At 50.1% G+C, this 18,145-nt stretch overlaps 1 protein-coding gene across 1 annotated transcript; it reads left to right on the top strand.

Moving 5' to 3' along the window:
- The first annotated feature begins 17,601 nt into the window (after positions 1–17,601).
- LOC136523619 (uncharacterized) lies at positions 17,602–17,943 on the top strand. Its single transcript, XM_066517239.1, has one exon. It carries the CDS (start codon positions 17,602–17,604, stop codon positions 17,941–17,943), a length of 342 nt encoding a protein of 113 aa, XP_066373336.1.
- The last annotated feature ends 202 nt before the right edge of the window (positions 17,944–18,145 follow it).

Here is an 18,145-nt window from a genome sequence, read left to right as displayed (position 1 = left end):
CAGCCTATCAAGAAGCGATCGATGAAAGATGTTTGAAGGAATATTATCCTAGTGGTCGGATCAATGCTTGATAGCCGATTTGTTCAGCCATCGGCTCTAATAGCCGGTACCTGAAGGGTATCTCCTTTAGCTCAAAATTAACCCAAAAAGGGGAAAAGCTGATACGAGATGTATCGCCTATAGAGCAAAAACAAACACAGAAATAATCATGATGTATACAAAGACATTGCAGAAGTATGCTGAGATACGATCATGGAAAAAAATAGAGATTTTATTTATTGACTAGTTTGCCCTAAATACAAACTAATCAAAAACATTGTTTATCACATCTTGAATGGACGTGATATCCATGATGGCCTCCACTGCATCGACGAACTCCTCGATTAGCTCCTCGTGCTCCTTGGGACCGTCACCCATTGGGAAACTGGTCTCCATGGTATGGAGCTCGTACTCGGTCTGGACCTGTGCTGCGGCCAACGCCACCGATGCGCCATGACGAACGCTGTGAAGGGCAATCTCCTGGACATGGGCTGGGACATCGTGGAGGCGGACGTTGATGAGGGGGCCCTAATTGTTGACGGCCACCATAGCCATGTTCGCTGCCAGTTGGAGGGACTCCAACTACACTGTCAGGGCTGGCGATCACAGAAACAAAAGAGCTATCAAGATATGGACAGTAGAAATCAAAGTAAAGATGTTCTTGGAGTCCATCTTACCCGCCTCCATGGCATCGGATTAGGCCAGCCGTGCCTGAGCAGCGCTGGCCTCTTCCTCGGTGGCGTGAAGGGCTGCTTGAGAGGCCCCGAGGCGAATCTCAAGCTAACCATTTTCTCGAGTTGCCTCGGAATAATGGTCCTAGGCTGCCCTCCACTCCTGAAGGAGACACCGGGGGTCATCGCCGTTGTAGGAATCGAAGGAGTCTGATGATGAGTCCAGCATAGAGGCAGCATTAGATAAGGCATTGGAGGGCTCGCCGGCTCTAGGGGGAAGAGGACAAAGGCTGTCATTCAAGATGAACCTATAGACAAGTTAGAAAAGTTCATTGCCATGAGTAGAAGATATTGAACTCACCTCATACGACGAAGGCGCTGGCTCACCGGTAGGTTCTCCTCCAGAACCTCCTCCACCACGCGCTTGCCTCGGTTGTCCTCGCCGGCCCTAGGGTTGATTGGATCTACAAGAAGGGGGAAGAAAACCGCTATAGAGTTTGCGAGAGTGGAGAAGTGCAAAGGAACAGGAACAGTTGTGAGTATAGACGTGTTCGAGGCCGGAGCCCTCGGCTAGTATTTGTAGCCACGAAATGAGGTGGTAGATATCACAGGACGTGTAAAAGGCAACCGCAATTAATAGAAGGCAAAGCGCCATAGCACTAATGCCGAAGAGAATGTGGCGTTGATAACTAAGGACAGAAGGTTGAGGGGTTTTACTTAATAAAGGCTGTGTTTTCAGACTTAATCGAATCAAGGTTAGAAGTCTGGAATCGGCTATTTTCAAATCGGCTCTTTAGCCGACACAAGAAATGCAATAAGGCGACAGAAAATATGGTTATCACTGGTTCTACACAAAATACATGTTGATATACAGATTACAAGTTTAGAACATCCTAGATTGCTTTCAATGCTTCTAGCCGGATAGCATCTACTCTGTGATTTGTTGCTTGTCTTCTTTGGCTGATCCAGGAATGTCCTCAAGGCCGCTGCAGATGACCCTACCTTCTCTGACCTTGGTCAGTAGTTCCTATTTCTTCTGCTTAATGGCATTGGGTATTTGAGCCAGATTGGACTTATGGCGATCGATGGCAGCCTTCACGTTCTCTAGCTCCTTCTCAAGTTCTGCACGCTTGGTTTCTAGTTGGTTCAGCTCTGGATCGATCCTGAGGAAGGAGTTCTTCAAATTATCAATCAGCTATGTTAGCTCTTTGGCCTCTTGCCTATTGGAGTTCTTCTTAGCTAATAAAGCTTCATGGTTAGACAGGTTCCTCTAAGCCTTTTTCACCTTTGTTGCTTGATCTTTGATGATGGATAAAGATGACAAGACTCTGGTAGGAACTGGGGATGAATTATCCTTAATGGCCAAGAAGACTCTTTGCATTGAATCAGCATCTTGGACCAAATCAGCTATATTCTTCTCAAACATTGGCAATATATCCCTTAGCCGATTTCTGGTCTCTTCTGATAAAGCTTTCTTAGAGGAGGTGGCTGAGGAGCTGATTTCATCTTCATCCAGATACTCTTCAAGATTGAAAGAGTAGCCCGAAGCTAGAAAATTAAGTATCTATATACAAAAGAATCTTGTTAGGAGGATTGAATCAGTTGATAATAAGTAAATACGGTACCTTTTCTGGGATAGTTTCTATCTGAGAAGAAGGAACAACTGATGATGCACCAATGGTATCTGGTTGAATTGGCTCTAAACTCTCAACATTGATATCTGCAAACATGAAGGAAGATTTTTAGTTCATGTTTGTTGCAGAGAGATAAACTAAGCATATGACTTTCTTACCATCAGTTGTTTGCTGGACTAGAGATTCGACAGTCTAGGTGTCAACATCAATAGGATCACCTTTGATGGGTAGACTGCCAGACTCCTGTCCTTACTTGAATGTTTCCTCAGGGAGTGTCTGGCATGGTAAATGGTCAAAGAAGGGAGAAAACTGAATAAACATCAAGAATTTTGAGAAAAATACCTTGGCAGCATCAGGGGGTGAAATGGAAGGAATCACATCTTCTGCTATCCTAGAAGCATCGGTTGTTTCAACCAAAATTGGCTCCTTTTGAGGATCAGCCAATGAAGGTTTAGTTGGTGCTGAATTAAATGCCTGGGACAATAGTTCCGCACCCAGAGCAGATAAGATACAATGGTTGATAACTGTGAAGAAAGGGGATTAGAAGTTGAATATCATTTTAAGGAAAGAATGAATTGTTTTATCTGGGCAACTGATGGTCTCATTCAGCGAAGTCTTTTCCCAGTAATAGTTTCCTAGGTTGTCCCTTGGGCTATCTTATGTTTCGAGGATTGATACGTTATGATTGTAGGGGTAGCATGAGTTTTTATCAACTTCTTCAGTGGAGGTGTAGTTGATCCTATTCTTGAGGCTGGACATGGTGGCTGATAATCTATAGGATGGCCCTTTCTGTCCAATCTTGGGGGATCGAATTCGATGTCCTAAAAAGGTCTGTTAGAACACTTGGAAGGGGAATTCATCGAATAATTTTTCTGAAAAGGGAATGGTAAGTTATCTCACTGTTAGAAGCAAACTCTCCATCCAGAGCTTTGCATCTAGGATGGACCACCCCATAGAAGAGATGGGAGTGACATTCTTGCCACCAGGAGTCAAAAAGGTTGGAAGAGAAGTTTACTCTTGCCCAATCATGCAGGCAAAAGGAAGGAAGATATGATCCTAGTTGACAGACTCTAGAGGCTTCTATTACTTCACTGATACCTTCTCTTGGCTTTAGTGTATTCTTAAAGAACAGTTGAGGAGGCAGCTGACCAAGGCTAAACTGATGGGCCACAAAACAAGGGTTATAGAATTCATAAGTTGGAAGATTTTCTAGGAAGAAAGAACCAGTAGCCATTTTGCCATGGCCATGGTGAAATTCAGCTGGCAGTACATAGGGTTTGATGATGCAACTAAAGATTGTTGCAGCTAATTTATCTGAGCAGCTTGATTCAAATTAGAATTTGACTGGCAAAACTAATTCATTGTCTTCATCTTCATCATAAGGTAGCCAAGTCAAGATATTTTCATCAAACCCTCTATAGAATTTCTTGAAGAGGTGGCCTACATCAATAGCAATTGTTATGGCTAATGCGGCCTCATCGTAGTTCATGCACTGTCGAACTCTTCCTTCTTTCCCTTTGTAATCTTCAGCAAAGTTGGAAGAAGGAAAGCTCAGGCTCCTGAGATCAGGTCTTACAATCTTGTGCATATACAGGTTCAACCATAGTTGTATCAACCACCAAGGACCACTAATAGTAATTCTTCAGTAACTAGATAGCTACCTAGTGCATCAGATGATAAGCAGATCCTAGCAGGTATTTTCCAAGGGGGATGTCATAGCCAACTGCTAAACACTCTGCCAAATATTTATGATTGAATGTTGGACCACAGGAAGATCCACAAAAGATGAATCTCTCCAACCACATGTTCAAGAAAGCTACATGTTCCCTTTCACTAACAGTTGATCCATATCCAATATGGTTCGGAATGTAGCTTGCCCATCCCATGCAGTCTGATATTTTAGCTAATTTCTTAGATCCAGCACTTAAGAAGTCATAAGGTTGCATTGATCCTATTATTCTAAGACCAGTCAACATATAAACATCGGCCAAAGTGAGGGTCATTGGGCCATGATAAAAAACAAAAGCATTTAGGGTGTTAGACCAGAAATAAGAAGCAGAAATCAGGAGTGAATCATTCCTCTCCATTCCAGGCACTAAGAGTGTCAAGCATTGATTCAAGTCATAAATCTCCTAATCTCTAGCCTTTGCCCCCGATACCCTACGAAACTAATCTCTCCATCTCCTAGGCATTTTGGGCTAGCTTCTAAAGGGAGTTTTGGTGTTCTAGGAGGACAAATCCACTACAGATTGTTTGAAAGGGATTTGGTTGGTTTCTTGACGGATAAAGTCAGATGGATCAGGGCCACCCATAGGCCCAAGAAAATAGACATTGGGAGCAACAACCGATGGAATCAAGATTTCATTCCTCATTTCCTAGAAACTGAATAAAATAAATTTGAGAAGAAAGGAAACATGGGGTAACGACTGGTACTTGGAAAGCAGAAACTTGAAAGCGTACCTTAGGGACGTGGTCGCTGGTCGCCATTGCAGCCAAAATAGATCTGAATCTAGAGAAGGTTGCTTGGATAATAGCTTGATGAAGCAGAGGATATGCTAGGGTTAAGGCCTTGGTGATGGCGGCTTTGGTTGTTGAGGCTCGCTCGAAGAAGAAGGGGAAAATATATGGGCTAAATGAATTAGAAATGATACTGTTGGGGTATTATATAAAATTTAGACCGAGAATATTAAGAGTCACGCGTATATCTCAAAATGAACGGTTGCTACATGGTGAACAGGTAAATAGGAATTTTGGAATAAAATCATTTTTATCCCAAAATTGGGGGGCATATGTTTACACCAAAATTTGGAAAGAAGAACGTGGGAACTCAAAGCTTCCGAGATTGTGTCATCGAGGAATCGATTGCGTAAGGATTGATATCAGCTGATTCAGATACGGTACTGGAATTGGCTCTCTTCGAATGACGTCAGCAGATAACGGCAATGAGCTACGGTTGGCGTCGGGAAAGACATGTCGGACTCTATAAAAAGAAAAGATTAGGGTCTAAGTTATCTTAAATTAGGAATGTTTACTCTTATGCCAAAGATTGTAATGAGTCGTACTTGAGTAGGATTCATGCTTAGATTTCGGGTATAAATATTGGACCCCGGCTATTGTAAAAAGGACATCCAATCAATCAATACAAGTTACTTTTTTTGGCTTTATGCCAACCCTTAGGAGTAGGAGTAGTGTAGATCTTGGTGAGTTCTTCAATAAGTAGGGCTGCATTGGTCCGGCTGACCTCTGGCTTGTCTGTAAGTACCGTCATGGCTTATACTTCTGTTTGTAAGGCTGCATCGGTTAAGTTCGACCTCCACTGCTCGAATTAGATTAAGGTGAAGTTATCGGCTCTACCTAAGGGTGGCATCCTTCGAGTAGATTCATTAAGTTACCGATCTTACTGATGTTCTTATTGTCATTAGTTTTCAGCAATATCAACCTGCCCGATCGAGATTGATCTAGGTCGGCCTCACATCCTTTTAATCCATTGTTCATCTCGTTACATTGCAACGGTTCTTACTTTAAACGCAGATTATGTTTCATCGGCTATTCTACTTCGATCTTGGTCGTGCATAGTACACGTTCAATTCATGTCTGATCTTGAGAAGGTTTACTGGCTAATTGAATCTGGTCTATAGCTCACTATTATGGATGTATCGATCTGGTCGACCCCCACTGTTAGTACTTTAGATCGGAGGATGCTAGCAGGTAGATTTGCTTTCGACCAGGCATGACCCTGGCTATTTGTTGTGCCTGCATCGGCTAAATAGCCGATCGCCTATGCTTTAATGCCTATAGTGTGTCTCCATGATTCTGTAAAATGTGAATAGATCTATTTACTTTAAAGGTTTGATTTGTTGTCTCTATCATGGCTGTCATCGATCCGGTCGAACCCTACTATTAGAGATAACAGGTTAAGTCTGATGAGTTCATCAATTTATCCATGTTAAATAGTCGATTGTTCACATGCTATAGTCCCTTTTCCACCTGAATCGGCTATTTCAGCCGATTCGCTTGAGCTTTCACACATATAGCATGCCTTTCGGAAAGCCTGTCAATGTATAGATGGTTTTATGGATTCTTTGGTTTTAGTTTGTTATTATCATCATAACTGCCATTGATCCAGTCAAATCTCACTGTCGATGGTAACAATTAGATTCAGAGCGTTTGTAGATCCATTTGTACTAGACAGTCGATTTGTTCACATGTTATATCCTTTCTCGTTAGATTCATCGGCTCAATGCTTTACACAGGTAATATTCACCTAGCTGATGATTTTACTTACATCTGCGTGCATTGTACTTGACATCATAAAATCAATCGCGAGCCATGAACTTTATAGTCCATAATAGCCAATTTCTTCACGTATCGGTAGTTTGGTCGATTTTCCCCATCTGGCTGGTCCCAAAGCGGCACACTTGGAACTGTCTGGACAAAACCAACATATTCCACCTTAAAATTACTGATAAACTTTCTCTCCTTGTCAATTGTAGGTCAAATTGACTGGCACGCCCTTGGGAGGAATTTGTAGGATCGGTTGGTCCTGCGTTGAAGCCAAGTAGATCTCTGGGCTCATCCTAAGCAGATCCTTCCGGCTTGTTGTGTGCCAGGCACATTGACACATTTTTGCACCGACACCTTCACTCTTAGGGCACCGTGTTCGAGATCGGAGGGCAATACTGCTTTAGCTCTGTAGGCCAGGAAGAAAGATGTGAACCCTGTGGATTGGTTCGGGGTCATTCTCAGGCTCTAGGGGATCATTGGGACCTCGTCAACCCATCACCTGACATACTTATTGAGTCAGTCAAAGATGCAGGGCTTGAGTCCTTAGAGGACCATGCCATTGGCCCGCTCGACCTGACTATTAGTACGCGGATGTTTGACTAAGGCCTTGTCGATCCTGATGCTGTACCCATCACAGAAGTCTAGGAACTTTTTTCTGGTGAAATTTGTTCCGTGGTTGGTGATGATACAGTTAGGAACACTAAACCGATAGATGATGTCGAGGAAGAACTTGACCGCCTCTTCCGAGCGGATATTGGTGATGGGCTTCACCTCTATCCACTTGGTAAACTTGTCCACTGCTATGAGTAGGCGAGTGAAGCCGCCCGGGGCCTTCTTGAGGGGTCTGACCATGTCGAGGCCCCAGACCGTGAATGGCTAGTGATGGGGATGGTTTGAAGCTCCTGTGCCGGCAAATGAGTTTGCTGAGCGTAGAACTGGCACCCCTCACACCTACGGACAACCTCCTCTGCATCTTGCAGCGTAGTGGGCTAGTAAAAACCTTGGCGAAAGGCTTTTCTAACCAGTGACCTCAGGGCCGCATGATGTTCGCAGATTCCAAAATGGACTTCGAGGAGGAGTTGTTTCTCTTGGTCGATCAGGATGCACTTCATGAGTACTCCCAATGGACTTCGCTTGTAAAGTTCATCACCGAGGGCAACGAATGTTTTGGCGTGTCGAGCGATTCATCATGCTTCAGTCCTTTCTGGTGGGAGAACCTCCTCGTGGAGGTAGGCAGGTAGTGGTGCTCTCCAGTTAGCCTGATCGAGTGCCACCATGGCAATGTCAGCGGGCGACGTCGTCATGGAGGCACCAAGGTTGGAGCCCCCGAGCACTTGGTTGGGTCAGGACACGTCGGGAGGTCAGAGCCCCCAAGCGCCAGATTGGTGTCAGAGTGTGTCTAGATAGGATCCTCTAGAATGCGGGCAGACGGCTCATGGAGATCGTTGATGAAGACCCCAACTAGAGACGAAGCCCGCCTGGCTGCCAATTTTGCGAGGAAATCGGCAGCATGATTGTCCTTTCGGGGGACATGATGTAGTTCGATCCCTTGGAATTTGTCCTCGAGCTTGCGCACCTCCTGGTAGTATGCTGCCATAAGAGGGCTTTTGCAGGAGGATTCTTTCATGACTTGGTCGATGACTAACTCTGAGTTGCCGCGGACATACAGCCACGTGGCGCCAAGCTCGACGGTGATGTGCAGTTCGTTGATGAATGCCTCATATTCTATGGTGTTGTTTGAGGCTGAAAAATGGAGACGGATCATGTAGCAGAGCCTACTCCCATTCGGGGAGATCAGAACCACTCCAGCCCCCGAGCCAGGTGCCATGATCAGCCCATTGAAGTATATCGTCTAGTACTCGTGGGTGACATCTAGGGTCAGGAGCTAGACTTCCGTCCATTCGGCGATAAAGTCGGCGAGAGCCTAAGACTTAATAGTAGTGCAGGGGATATACCTGATGTAGTGGCCCATGAGCTCATGAGCCCACTTGGAGATCTGACCCACGGTGTCGCAGTTGCAGATGACGTCTCCCAGCGGGTACGAAGTGACAACCATGACTTCATGGTCGGTGAAGTAGTGCAGGAGCTTCCGGGTCACCATTAGCATGACGTATAGAAGCTTATGAACCTAGGGGTATCTAACCTTGGCATCAGTGATGCTTTGAGGCTCAACATCAGTGACGAGGATTGGGGCCAACATCAGTGATGCTTTGAGGCTTTCCAAAGCCTGCTGTGCCTCCTCTGTCCAGACAAATGTATCTATCTTCTTGAGAAGTTTGTAGAGAGGCATCCCCTGCTCGCCTAGTCTAGAGACGAATCGGCTTAGGGTGGCCAGATAGCCGGTGAGCCTCTGTACGCCCTTGACATTGCATATAGGGCCCTTGTTGGAGATGGCCGTGATTTTTTCAGGGTTGGCCTCGATGCTGCATTCGGACACGATGTATTCGAGTAGCTTCCCCTTCAGAACCCCAAAAACACATTTTTTGAGATTCAATTTGACGTTGAACGTTCAGAGGTTCATGAATGTTGAGGCAAAGTTTGCGATTAGGTCACTGGCTTGAGCCATTTTCACCACTATGTCATCTACATAGACAGCGATTATTGGTTTCGGCCAATCAACTTGATCAGGCTGGTCGGGCAGGTCAATTTAGTCAGCGAAGCATCGCTGCATGCACCGTTGATAGGTGGCGCCAGTGTTCTTTAAACCAAAAGGCATGGTTATGTAGCAGTACGAACCATACGGGGTGATGAATGAAGTCACGAGTTGGTCGGACTCTTTCATCACGATCTAGTGGTAGCCTAAATAGGCATCCAGAAAGGAGAGGATTTGGCATCCTAAGGTAGAGTCGACTATCTGGTCAATGCGTGGCAGAGGAAAATGGGCCTTCGGACACGCCTTGTTGAGGCCAGTATAATCAACACACATTCTCCATTTCCCGATCTTCTTTTTAACAAGAATAGGATTGGCTAGCTAGTCAGAGTGGTATACCTCTTTGATGAATCCGGCTGCCAGGAGTTTGGCGATCTCCTCGCCTATGGCCCTGCGCCTCTCGTCGTTAATGAGACGCAAGCGTTGTTTGGTGGGCTTTGAGCCTAGGACGAGGCGTAATGTGTGCTCGGCGACCTCCCTTGGTATGCCCAGCATGTTTGAAGGTTTCCACATGAAGACATCACGGTTAGCGCGTATAAAGTCGGTGAGCTCACCTTCCTATTTGGCCGGCAGCTTGGTCCTAATCTGCACCGTCTTGGTTGGATCGGTGGGGTCGATCCCCCCCACCTTGGTTTCCTTGGTCAGGTGAAAGGCACTCGACGAGGTTAGCTCATTGCAGTTTAGGACTACTAGAGTCAATGAATTCCTGAGCTCTAGGAGCTCGGTGGAGTTGATGACGGTAGTGGCGAGCTCGTAATGCTCGTGGTCATGCATGTAGGCGTGAGAAAAGGTGCTACCCACAGTGATGATGCCGTTCGGTCCCGACATCTTTAGCTTGAGGTAGGTGTAGTTGAGGATCGCCATGAACTTGGCGTAGCATGGCCGTCCCAAAATGGCATGGAAGGACCCTGGAAAGTCCACCACCTTGAAGGTGAGGACTTTTGAGTGGAAGTTGGCTCAGTCACCAAACGTGACGGGCAGGTCGATCTGCCCGAGCGGGTACGCCCACATCCCTGGGATCATGCCATGGAAGGGAGAGCTCACTGGGCGGAGCGCCAACCGGGGATGCACATGGCGTCGAGGGTGTCGACGTAGAGAATGTTGAGGCCACCGCCTCCGTCCATCAGCACCTTGGTGAGGTGCTTCTTGCAGATGATAGGGTCGACAACAAGCGAGTAGCGACCCAGTCAGGCGATGTGGGAAGGATGGTCTCTCCGATCAAAAGTGATCGGGGAGTCCGACTAGCTAAGGAAAGAGGGGACAACTGTCTTGGTGGCACATGCCTCTCTGTAGCGCACCTTTTGTTGGCATTTGGAGTGGATGGCATCGGATCCCCCAAAGATCATGAGGCATTCCTCGGGGTCAGGGAAGCTGTCATCATCCTTGCCTGCCACGCCTCCTTTCTTGGCCGCTGCCTCCTTGCCCTTTCCTTCCTTCGGCCAGCCGACCTATCGCAGAAAGCCCTAGGTAGAGGTGCCTGATAGGGTAGGCATGGTTGGTACTCGGACTCTCCATGAGTTTGTCGAAGTGGTCGGGCTAGCCCTGCTGGGGCTACTTGTCCGCACGATTGGTTGTGGCGACCAAAGCGGGGTTGGCCGATCGGTGCCGATCCTTCTTGTTCTTCTTACCCCTTTGTGTGGAGGGGCCTTCGCCTTGGTCCTCGTGCTTGGTCTTGCCTCTGTCCTGGCCACCGCTAAAGACCGCCTCGACTGCCTCCTCACCGAAGGCGTGGTTCGTGGCGACGTCGAGTAGGTCGTTGGTGGTATGGGGCTTCGAACAGCCAAGCTTGTGGATCAAGGACACAAGTTGTTCCAGAGAGGAATGTGCTAATGACGTCTACGTCGATGACATAAGGAAGGGAGTTGCACCACTTTGAAAACCTATGGATGTAATCTCATAGGGACTCATTGGGCTTCTGCTGGTAGCTCTTGAGGTCCCAAGAATTCCTAGGATGGACATATGTCCCCTGGAAATTTCCGACAAAGACCCTCTTAAGATCCGCCCAGTTGTGGATGCTATCGGGCAGAAGGAATTCGAGCCACGCTCGAACATGCTCCCTCACGCAAATGGGGAGTAATGGATGATGAAATAGTCATCATCCACTCCTCTGGCTCGGCAGGCAAGCCAGAAGCCATATACCGGGGTTCGTTTCCCTGGTGTATCTGGCGATGTTGATGGGCACTCTCTGGATGCGATGACCAAAGGCCCATGGTCCCGGACCATCCGAGCTAGGACTCTGGTCATCTGGTCAGCGACCACGCCTGGGGTGGGTGTCCCCACGCTCCTCGATGGTCAAGCTAAGATTTGCGCCGCCTGCTCTCGCCGCCACTTGATAGACGTCATCATTGTGCCAGGCATGGCGTCGACTATTGATGACGCTACGAGCATCACGGTTTGGCCCGAGACGCTCGCGCATAGGTGGTCGGTGTGGAGCAGGCTACGGTGCAGCCGCGGCATCCTGCTCCACTCTCGACAACTGTTGTGGTGAGTGGACGGAGCGATTCGACTGGTGCGGCCCCTGTCCCCTGGTGGAGTAAGAGGTCACGAGTCGATGTCGTGATGCGGAGCTCTCTGCCTGTTGAATGGCAGCGGTCTCCACCAGCGCTCGAAGATTCCGATGGATTGCTTGCTCCTAGGGGAGGCCATGTAGAAGCATCGCCACAGCAGCGATGTTCTGGCCAGCTTGAGCAAACTGAGAGGGGTTGTTCCCTCTATCCAGGATGTTGCGCTAGACCTAGCGGGCGTGACCCCAGGCGCCGCTCACTGGGTTACGCGCGCATAGCACAGCGTGCTGCACCAAGCGCCAGCGCAGATGGCGGCTGGCTCCGCCGCCTTTGTCGTACGCATGTGCCAGGGCATTTGCACGAGGGTCTAGAGGGGTGTGAGTCTATAGAGACTTCGCTACCACCAGTGGCTGTCCCAAAGTGTCCGCCATAGCGCACTCTTGGGATGGAGGGTGGCCAGGTGCCATGACATCACCGATGCTAGAGCCATCGCTTTCAGCGTTATCGTCGATGAGGTCATGGAAGGAGGCAGGACCGTAGCCCGCCATCCCCACAAACTCGGAGGTGAGAGGGGATGGTGTCAGCATCCTTCGGAGCCCTTGTGCATATGCATCTGTGGGGGACACGAAGCCATAGGGGAGCCGGTCGCACGGTGGTTGCGGTGGGGACAACGGGGTCCCTCCGGAGAGTTGGCGGAAGGTATTAAACAACGAGTAAAGAACAATATGTACGTTACTCACAGTGGGGTTTGAGCCTAGTGTGGGCTCGAAGAGAAGCGCAGGTGTCTCATCATTGAGGTCGTTGAGTGGCCTAAAACCAGCGGAGGGCGCTCCTCCTCCAATGGGTGCCGAGACAAGTGCCTCCTCACAGAGGCGAAGTACGCTGAGCTGGTCGGCGACAGAGTCCAGACTTCCGAAGGGGAAGGTCTGGAGCGGCTCAAAGATGGGAGGAACCCACATCCCAACAGGTGGGAGCATGGGAAACTCCAGCGAGCCAAAGCAAATCGTATCGCTTGAGCCCGCCATGCTGAAGATGGTGGAAAGGTGGGCCATCCGATGACCAAAAGCGTGAACGCACGATGTCTTCCCCACGGATGGCACCAACTGTCGGTGTGAAAAGTGACCAATAAGTAAATATTTTTAGTTTGGCCATGTGTTGTGATCGGATGTGGCCTAGCAGTCAATGACATAGGATTTATACTAGTTTAGGCAACATGCCCTATGTCCAATTTCGGTCGGTGACTTTATTCCTAAGCCTAGGTGCTCGAAGTTTGCTGTGGGGTTATAAACGAGTATGAATAAGAAGGCGGTGTTAAAGGCCCAGTCAGACTCTGAACTGATGGGTCGAGAGTGACGGGGACTCTAACGTGTGCTAAGTAGTGGAGCGTGAACTTTGTGTAGCTTTAGAGTTCTAGAGCTATGGAGCTATTTGAATGCTTAGATTATCTAGAGCCAGCCAGAGAGAGTCTGAATGACTATCCCTGTTGGGAGAGAGCGCATCCCCTTTTATAAGTGAAAGGGATGGCCTTACAAGTTAGAGAGAAAGAGACAGTGTGTGCATGTGTTACCTAGTCTTGTTGCCCACACTGTTGGGTACAAGATGGTTGTCGGCGCCCACAACACTGTTGATGTCCAGATGTACGTGGCAGGCTCCACCATGTTCGCCTGGTATGGCAAATGTCGACGTCTACCATACTGTGGGACAAATGTCGGTGCCCACAACACTGTTTGTGTTTCTGACACGCCTGGAAGGTCACATAGTACCCGTCTAGCATGGTCAGGCGGCTCTATCCTGCAGGTGTGCAGGGTATGGTAGGGTACGGTCCTCAATATTGTGGTTGACTTTAGCACCTTACCTTATCTGCTCCGCCTGATCCTGAGGTCCTCACTGAGCGGGCGTCCCCGGTCGATCGTTCCCAGTCAGCTCCGACCACGTTGGTCGGGGAAGAATTACAAGCAGAGGTCCGGCGTATCCCCGATCAGAAAAAGGAGGTCAGAGTCGGACTATATCTCCTCCTTGGACAAGCCTTCTGATTGGAGACCGGATCTTTCCCCTGGCCGGTCATTAGGTAACTAGGCTGGCCCAGGAGAAGGTGCGCGTTGTCACTACACCGTCCGCTGGGCCAAGTTTTTTGTTGGGAAGCAGTCCCATTGGGGACCCCGGGTTTATGAACTCAACACTGTGCAAGCAAGTTTCATCTAGATGAAACTCTCTCTATCTCTCTCTTCATAAATAAGCTAGCAAATCAGCAAATTTGCTGATGTGTCGCTGTATTAAATGAGAATGTAACTCTTTTGAAACTCCTATTAAGACTGGCCTTAAGAAGAAGTTAGAAGGTTTACATGCCCAACATCACAACATGGTGAGGTGCCATGAGCGATGGGGTTGAACATGAACACAAGGCACCGTAATGCGGTAGAACGCACACTGTTATAACTAACTAAGAAACTAAATATGTGACCGACGGGCTTGCGATGTTGATCGAACCCATGCTCAAGGTGCCTCCACCGCCACTCGCCTCCTACGAGCACCAGCCATGGGGAAGAGCTCCCGCATTGCCTCACGCTTGGATGATGACAATGGCTCTTGGAACATCTTGTGGAACTGAGTGGCTATGGTCGCGTTAGGCGTCACCGGAGCTGACCGTGGGGCACTTGCTGATGGCTGCCATTTGCTGAGCATGACCCGGTTGGCCTACTTCTTCAGGTTTGGGTCACGGTAGATGGACTTGGCAGCAAGTCTATCACTATGGCGTGGCACTAGGTTCTCGACCCACACGTGCGAGACACAAAGGAGTGGCGGCGACTGGATCAGCGGCTTCTCGAGTGGCAGCTTTAGACCGGTAATGAAGTCCTCAACAGAGGTGGGTTCTGTCCCGTGTACCAGCGTTGATGGGCCATCGTCAAGGGGCTGAGCGAGCTGCCCTTCATGGGCACCATTGGAGGACCCAATGGAGAGCTATTAAGGCTGTGCTTCATGGGCTTGGTTGGTAGCCCCGATGGAAAGCGGATGAGGCAGCAAATCGGCACACATCGAAGTATCCGCACGATTCATGGCCATGATCGTAGGCCATACCATGAGCTCATGCTTGTCGCCCACCAGCCTTGATGCCCAGGATGCCTGTGGAGGGCAACTTTGCAGCGCCATGTCTGGCTCCAAGACCTATATTAGGTACTCTGAGGCCACGAACTTTGGCTAGTCATGATTAGTGGCCTCCAACTCAGAGACACAAAGCATTGGATCCATCCATGGGGGTAGTGGTTGAGGCCATGACAAAATTTGAAATTCAAACTCTTGGGAGGCCTCAGGCAACTGGTAGGGGAAAGACGACACTGAACGTGATGAAGGCTGGTGACATTGCGCGCCCTTCAGTAGTAGGCACTTCCTGTGTGGCCTAGATGATGAGGGACCGATACATGGTTGGGCCAGGAAGAGAATCTCTCCCACAAGGATAGGTGATGCTTGCTGGAACATTAGGCCCCACCCAGGCTCAACCTGGGGCTCTGGTGTGCCATCAGCGTCGTGGCTATCGTCGTTGTTGTCATCAATGTCACCATCATGACCAAGACCGAGTCAGCGTAGGTACGAACCAGAGCAACCATGGTTGCCACCAGCAGCACGATGGTGAGGACCTCGCCTTGGAGGCTCCCACACCTGGTCCGAGGAAAGGCGCGGGGGCTTACAGTTCCTTGCTCGGTGCTCCGTGCTGAGGCAGAAAAGGCAACGGGATGGGAAGGTGCACCGGGCGATGATGTGGTTCCTAGCCAAATAGTTGAAATAGAGACCGATGAGTGAAGGCAGCACCAGTCGCTGGCGATAAGGGTGGGGCGAGGCACGGTGATGCCAGCGCCGGCGGCTTTGAACAAGCGCGAAGCCATCGACGATGACAGGCATGCCCACTCGAGGAACGTGGCATTGAGGAAGCTGAGCCGAGGTGCTGGTGCACGGGCACACGCACGACCAGCTGAGAGCCAAGCCGCTGGTGCGTGGGCACCCTAGCGCTCGAGTGTGGGGGCACCGCTGGTGGACCATTGGCGTCCTCGGTCCTAGCTCGACGATGGTGGCGGTGCCGCCTCTTCTTGGTGATGACGACCGGACGCAAGGTAGAGCTCTCCCGTTCACATGGCGCTACAGGCACGGGCGAGACCGTCACCTCGATGGCTAGTGAGCGGCTTCTAGGTATGGCAACTAGGCAGCAGAGGATGCGTAGTCAATATCGGAGTCGCTAGCACAGGAGTCGTCTTTCCAACGTAGAGCCTTGGATCTGCCCATAGACTGCTTGGCTGGGAAGAAGGGTGTGGTGAGAGTAGACAGAGAGGAGGTCCTACCAACACCATTGGTGGAAGGTGCTAATTTGCTGGAGGTGGCCGATGTTGTGGGGTTGAAACCGTGGCAAGCATGTTATTCAAGTCGGTGTCAGAGTATAGGGTCTCCGGTGGCTCGAGTGGACTCAGGAACACAAGAATCACGCAGAGATGATGCAACGGTTTATCCTGGTTCAGGCCAATTCGGTCCCTATGTTCAATAGCTGATGATCCTTATACTCACGAGCACCCAAAATCTGGGGGGTTACAACAGAGTATAAAGGAAGAAAGATTTGGTAGGGGGTTAGCTCAGTGCTAATCCTAAGGTTGCCTTGCCGCCGGTGGAGTCTCCCCCTCGTCGGAGAGGAAGGAGACGATGGGATGCCATGGAGGAGGGGCTCTCAGTGCCCCTCTCCGGGTTGCCTTGCTCCCGGTGTAGAGCAGAGGTAGATGGAATGGAATGGAGTGTCTGGTGATCGAATTGGGATCCTCCCCCTCTAGGTCCAACCTTATCTCTTATATAATGAGATAGGTTCAGTACAAGGTGGTTTGGGGGTTCTAGTCTATTGTCTACGTGCGCCAGAGTCTAGGGTGGCCTTGCAGTGGTGCGCCATGGACTGTCGAGATATCTTGGAGCCAAAGAAGCCTGGGCGTCGTCCAGCTGCTCTGTTCTAACACTCTATGTGTTAGAGGATGTTGGCTTGGTGGCGAAGGAGGTCGGCTCCAAGAGCTGACGCGTGGGCCTGAAAGCCCTCGAGCCCCTAGAGGCCATGGGAAGCTTTGTCTTCTTATGTCACGCCCCAGACGTGACCTTATCGGAGGAGCAGTTGGCAGGGGCACGCCTTGGGAGCGATGCCGAGGAGCCCCCGGGCATCGGTAGCCTGGGGCTTGTCTTCTTGTGCTTGGGCTTTGGTTGGCATCATTAGCCAGGCAGGAGCCAAGGGCCGGGCCCAAAGGTGGCGTAGATCAGGGGCCCAAGGCTTGGGGAAGCCCCCGAGCCCTAGGCGGAAGCTACGGTCAAGTCAGGCTTAGTTGGGTCTCTTTGCTAGAGGGTGCGCATGAGCGTGCTAGATGGGCATAGCCCCTGAGCCCCTACGCGATCCTGAAGGGGTTGGTGGGGGGGTCTTCTTCGCTCGAGAACCATTGGACCCAAGGCTTAACATATCTGTATGTTAGGATCTCGTCAGCCGGTGCTAGATAGGACGTCAGATGGATGGACACACCAGTGCCGACACCCGTAGGGGCGGATTCCACACTGCTGGTGGTGGTGGTGGTAGACCGTGATGTTGGGCCCAGCGTCGCCGGTGGAGGTGACACGGAAGGGGCCGGCGGAGATCCTACCTCGGTTGCCAAGGGCTCAAAGGCCACGTTGACGGGGATCATTGTCACCGACGGTGGTGGTGGGGGCGTAGCATCAGCCCCCCCAGGAGCGGGCCCAATGGCCATGCTAGTGGGGCACGTCTTCCCAGGTGGCGGCTTGGGGGTCTAGACGGCCATGCCGCTCTAGATCCAGCAATGGTGGAGATCATGGCAACGAGCTTCGAGGACGGCGGCGGCATGGTGGGTCCCACCGGTGGCATAAGGGGCGGGGTTGGGCTCGGAGGAGTCGGCACGCCAGATCCTGTGGGGTTGGCGGCGGACGCCGAGGCGGCAGGGTCCGGTGAAGGTGGCAGCATGGCCGGCCTAGAGCCAGCGCCAGATCTCACGGGGGCCTTGGGGGTTAGGAGAGGAGGGGAGGGGAAGGGGGAGGTAGGGGTGCGGGGTGCCGGCGTTAGGGTGGCGGCCGGCACCGGTAGCGGTGGTGGCGGCGAGGAGGCCGTCAGGGCGGGACTAAGGTTCGCCATCTTGGATCGATAGATGCAATCGAACGGTGGGGCTTAGGTCTTTTTTGTGTGTTTCACGCGTGTAATAAGACATGCGTGTACGGGACATGACGAAGAGCTTGCTAGCGACTTGCTTGGAATTATATGTACAATACATGCCCACAGTTAGGTTTAGCTGTTTGCATTTATCATTTATGTATATATATATATATAAACGATAAATGCATTTATCATTT

This window comes from Miscanthus floridulus, chromosome 18 (genome assembly GCF_019320115.1).
Source record: "Miscanthus floridulus cultivar M001 chromosome 18, ASM1932011v1, whole genome shotgun sequence".
NCBI lineage: Eukaryota > Viridiplantae > Streptophyta > Magnoliopsida > Poales > Poaceae > Miscanthus > Miscanthus floridulus.
The sequence above is the reverse complement of the archived record's forward strand: the minus strand, read 5'-3'. Positions and strand labels throughout refer to the sequence as shown.

Coding starts and splice junctions, on each gene's coding strand:
- LOC136523619 (XM_066517239.1), top strand. CDS start 17,602: ATGGTGGAGATCATGGCAACGAGCTTCGAGGACGGCGGCGGCATGGTG.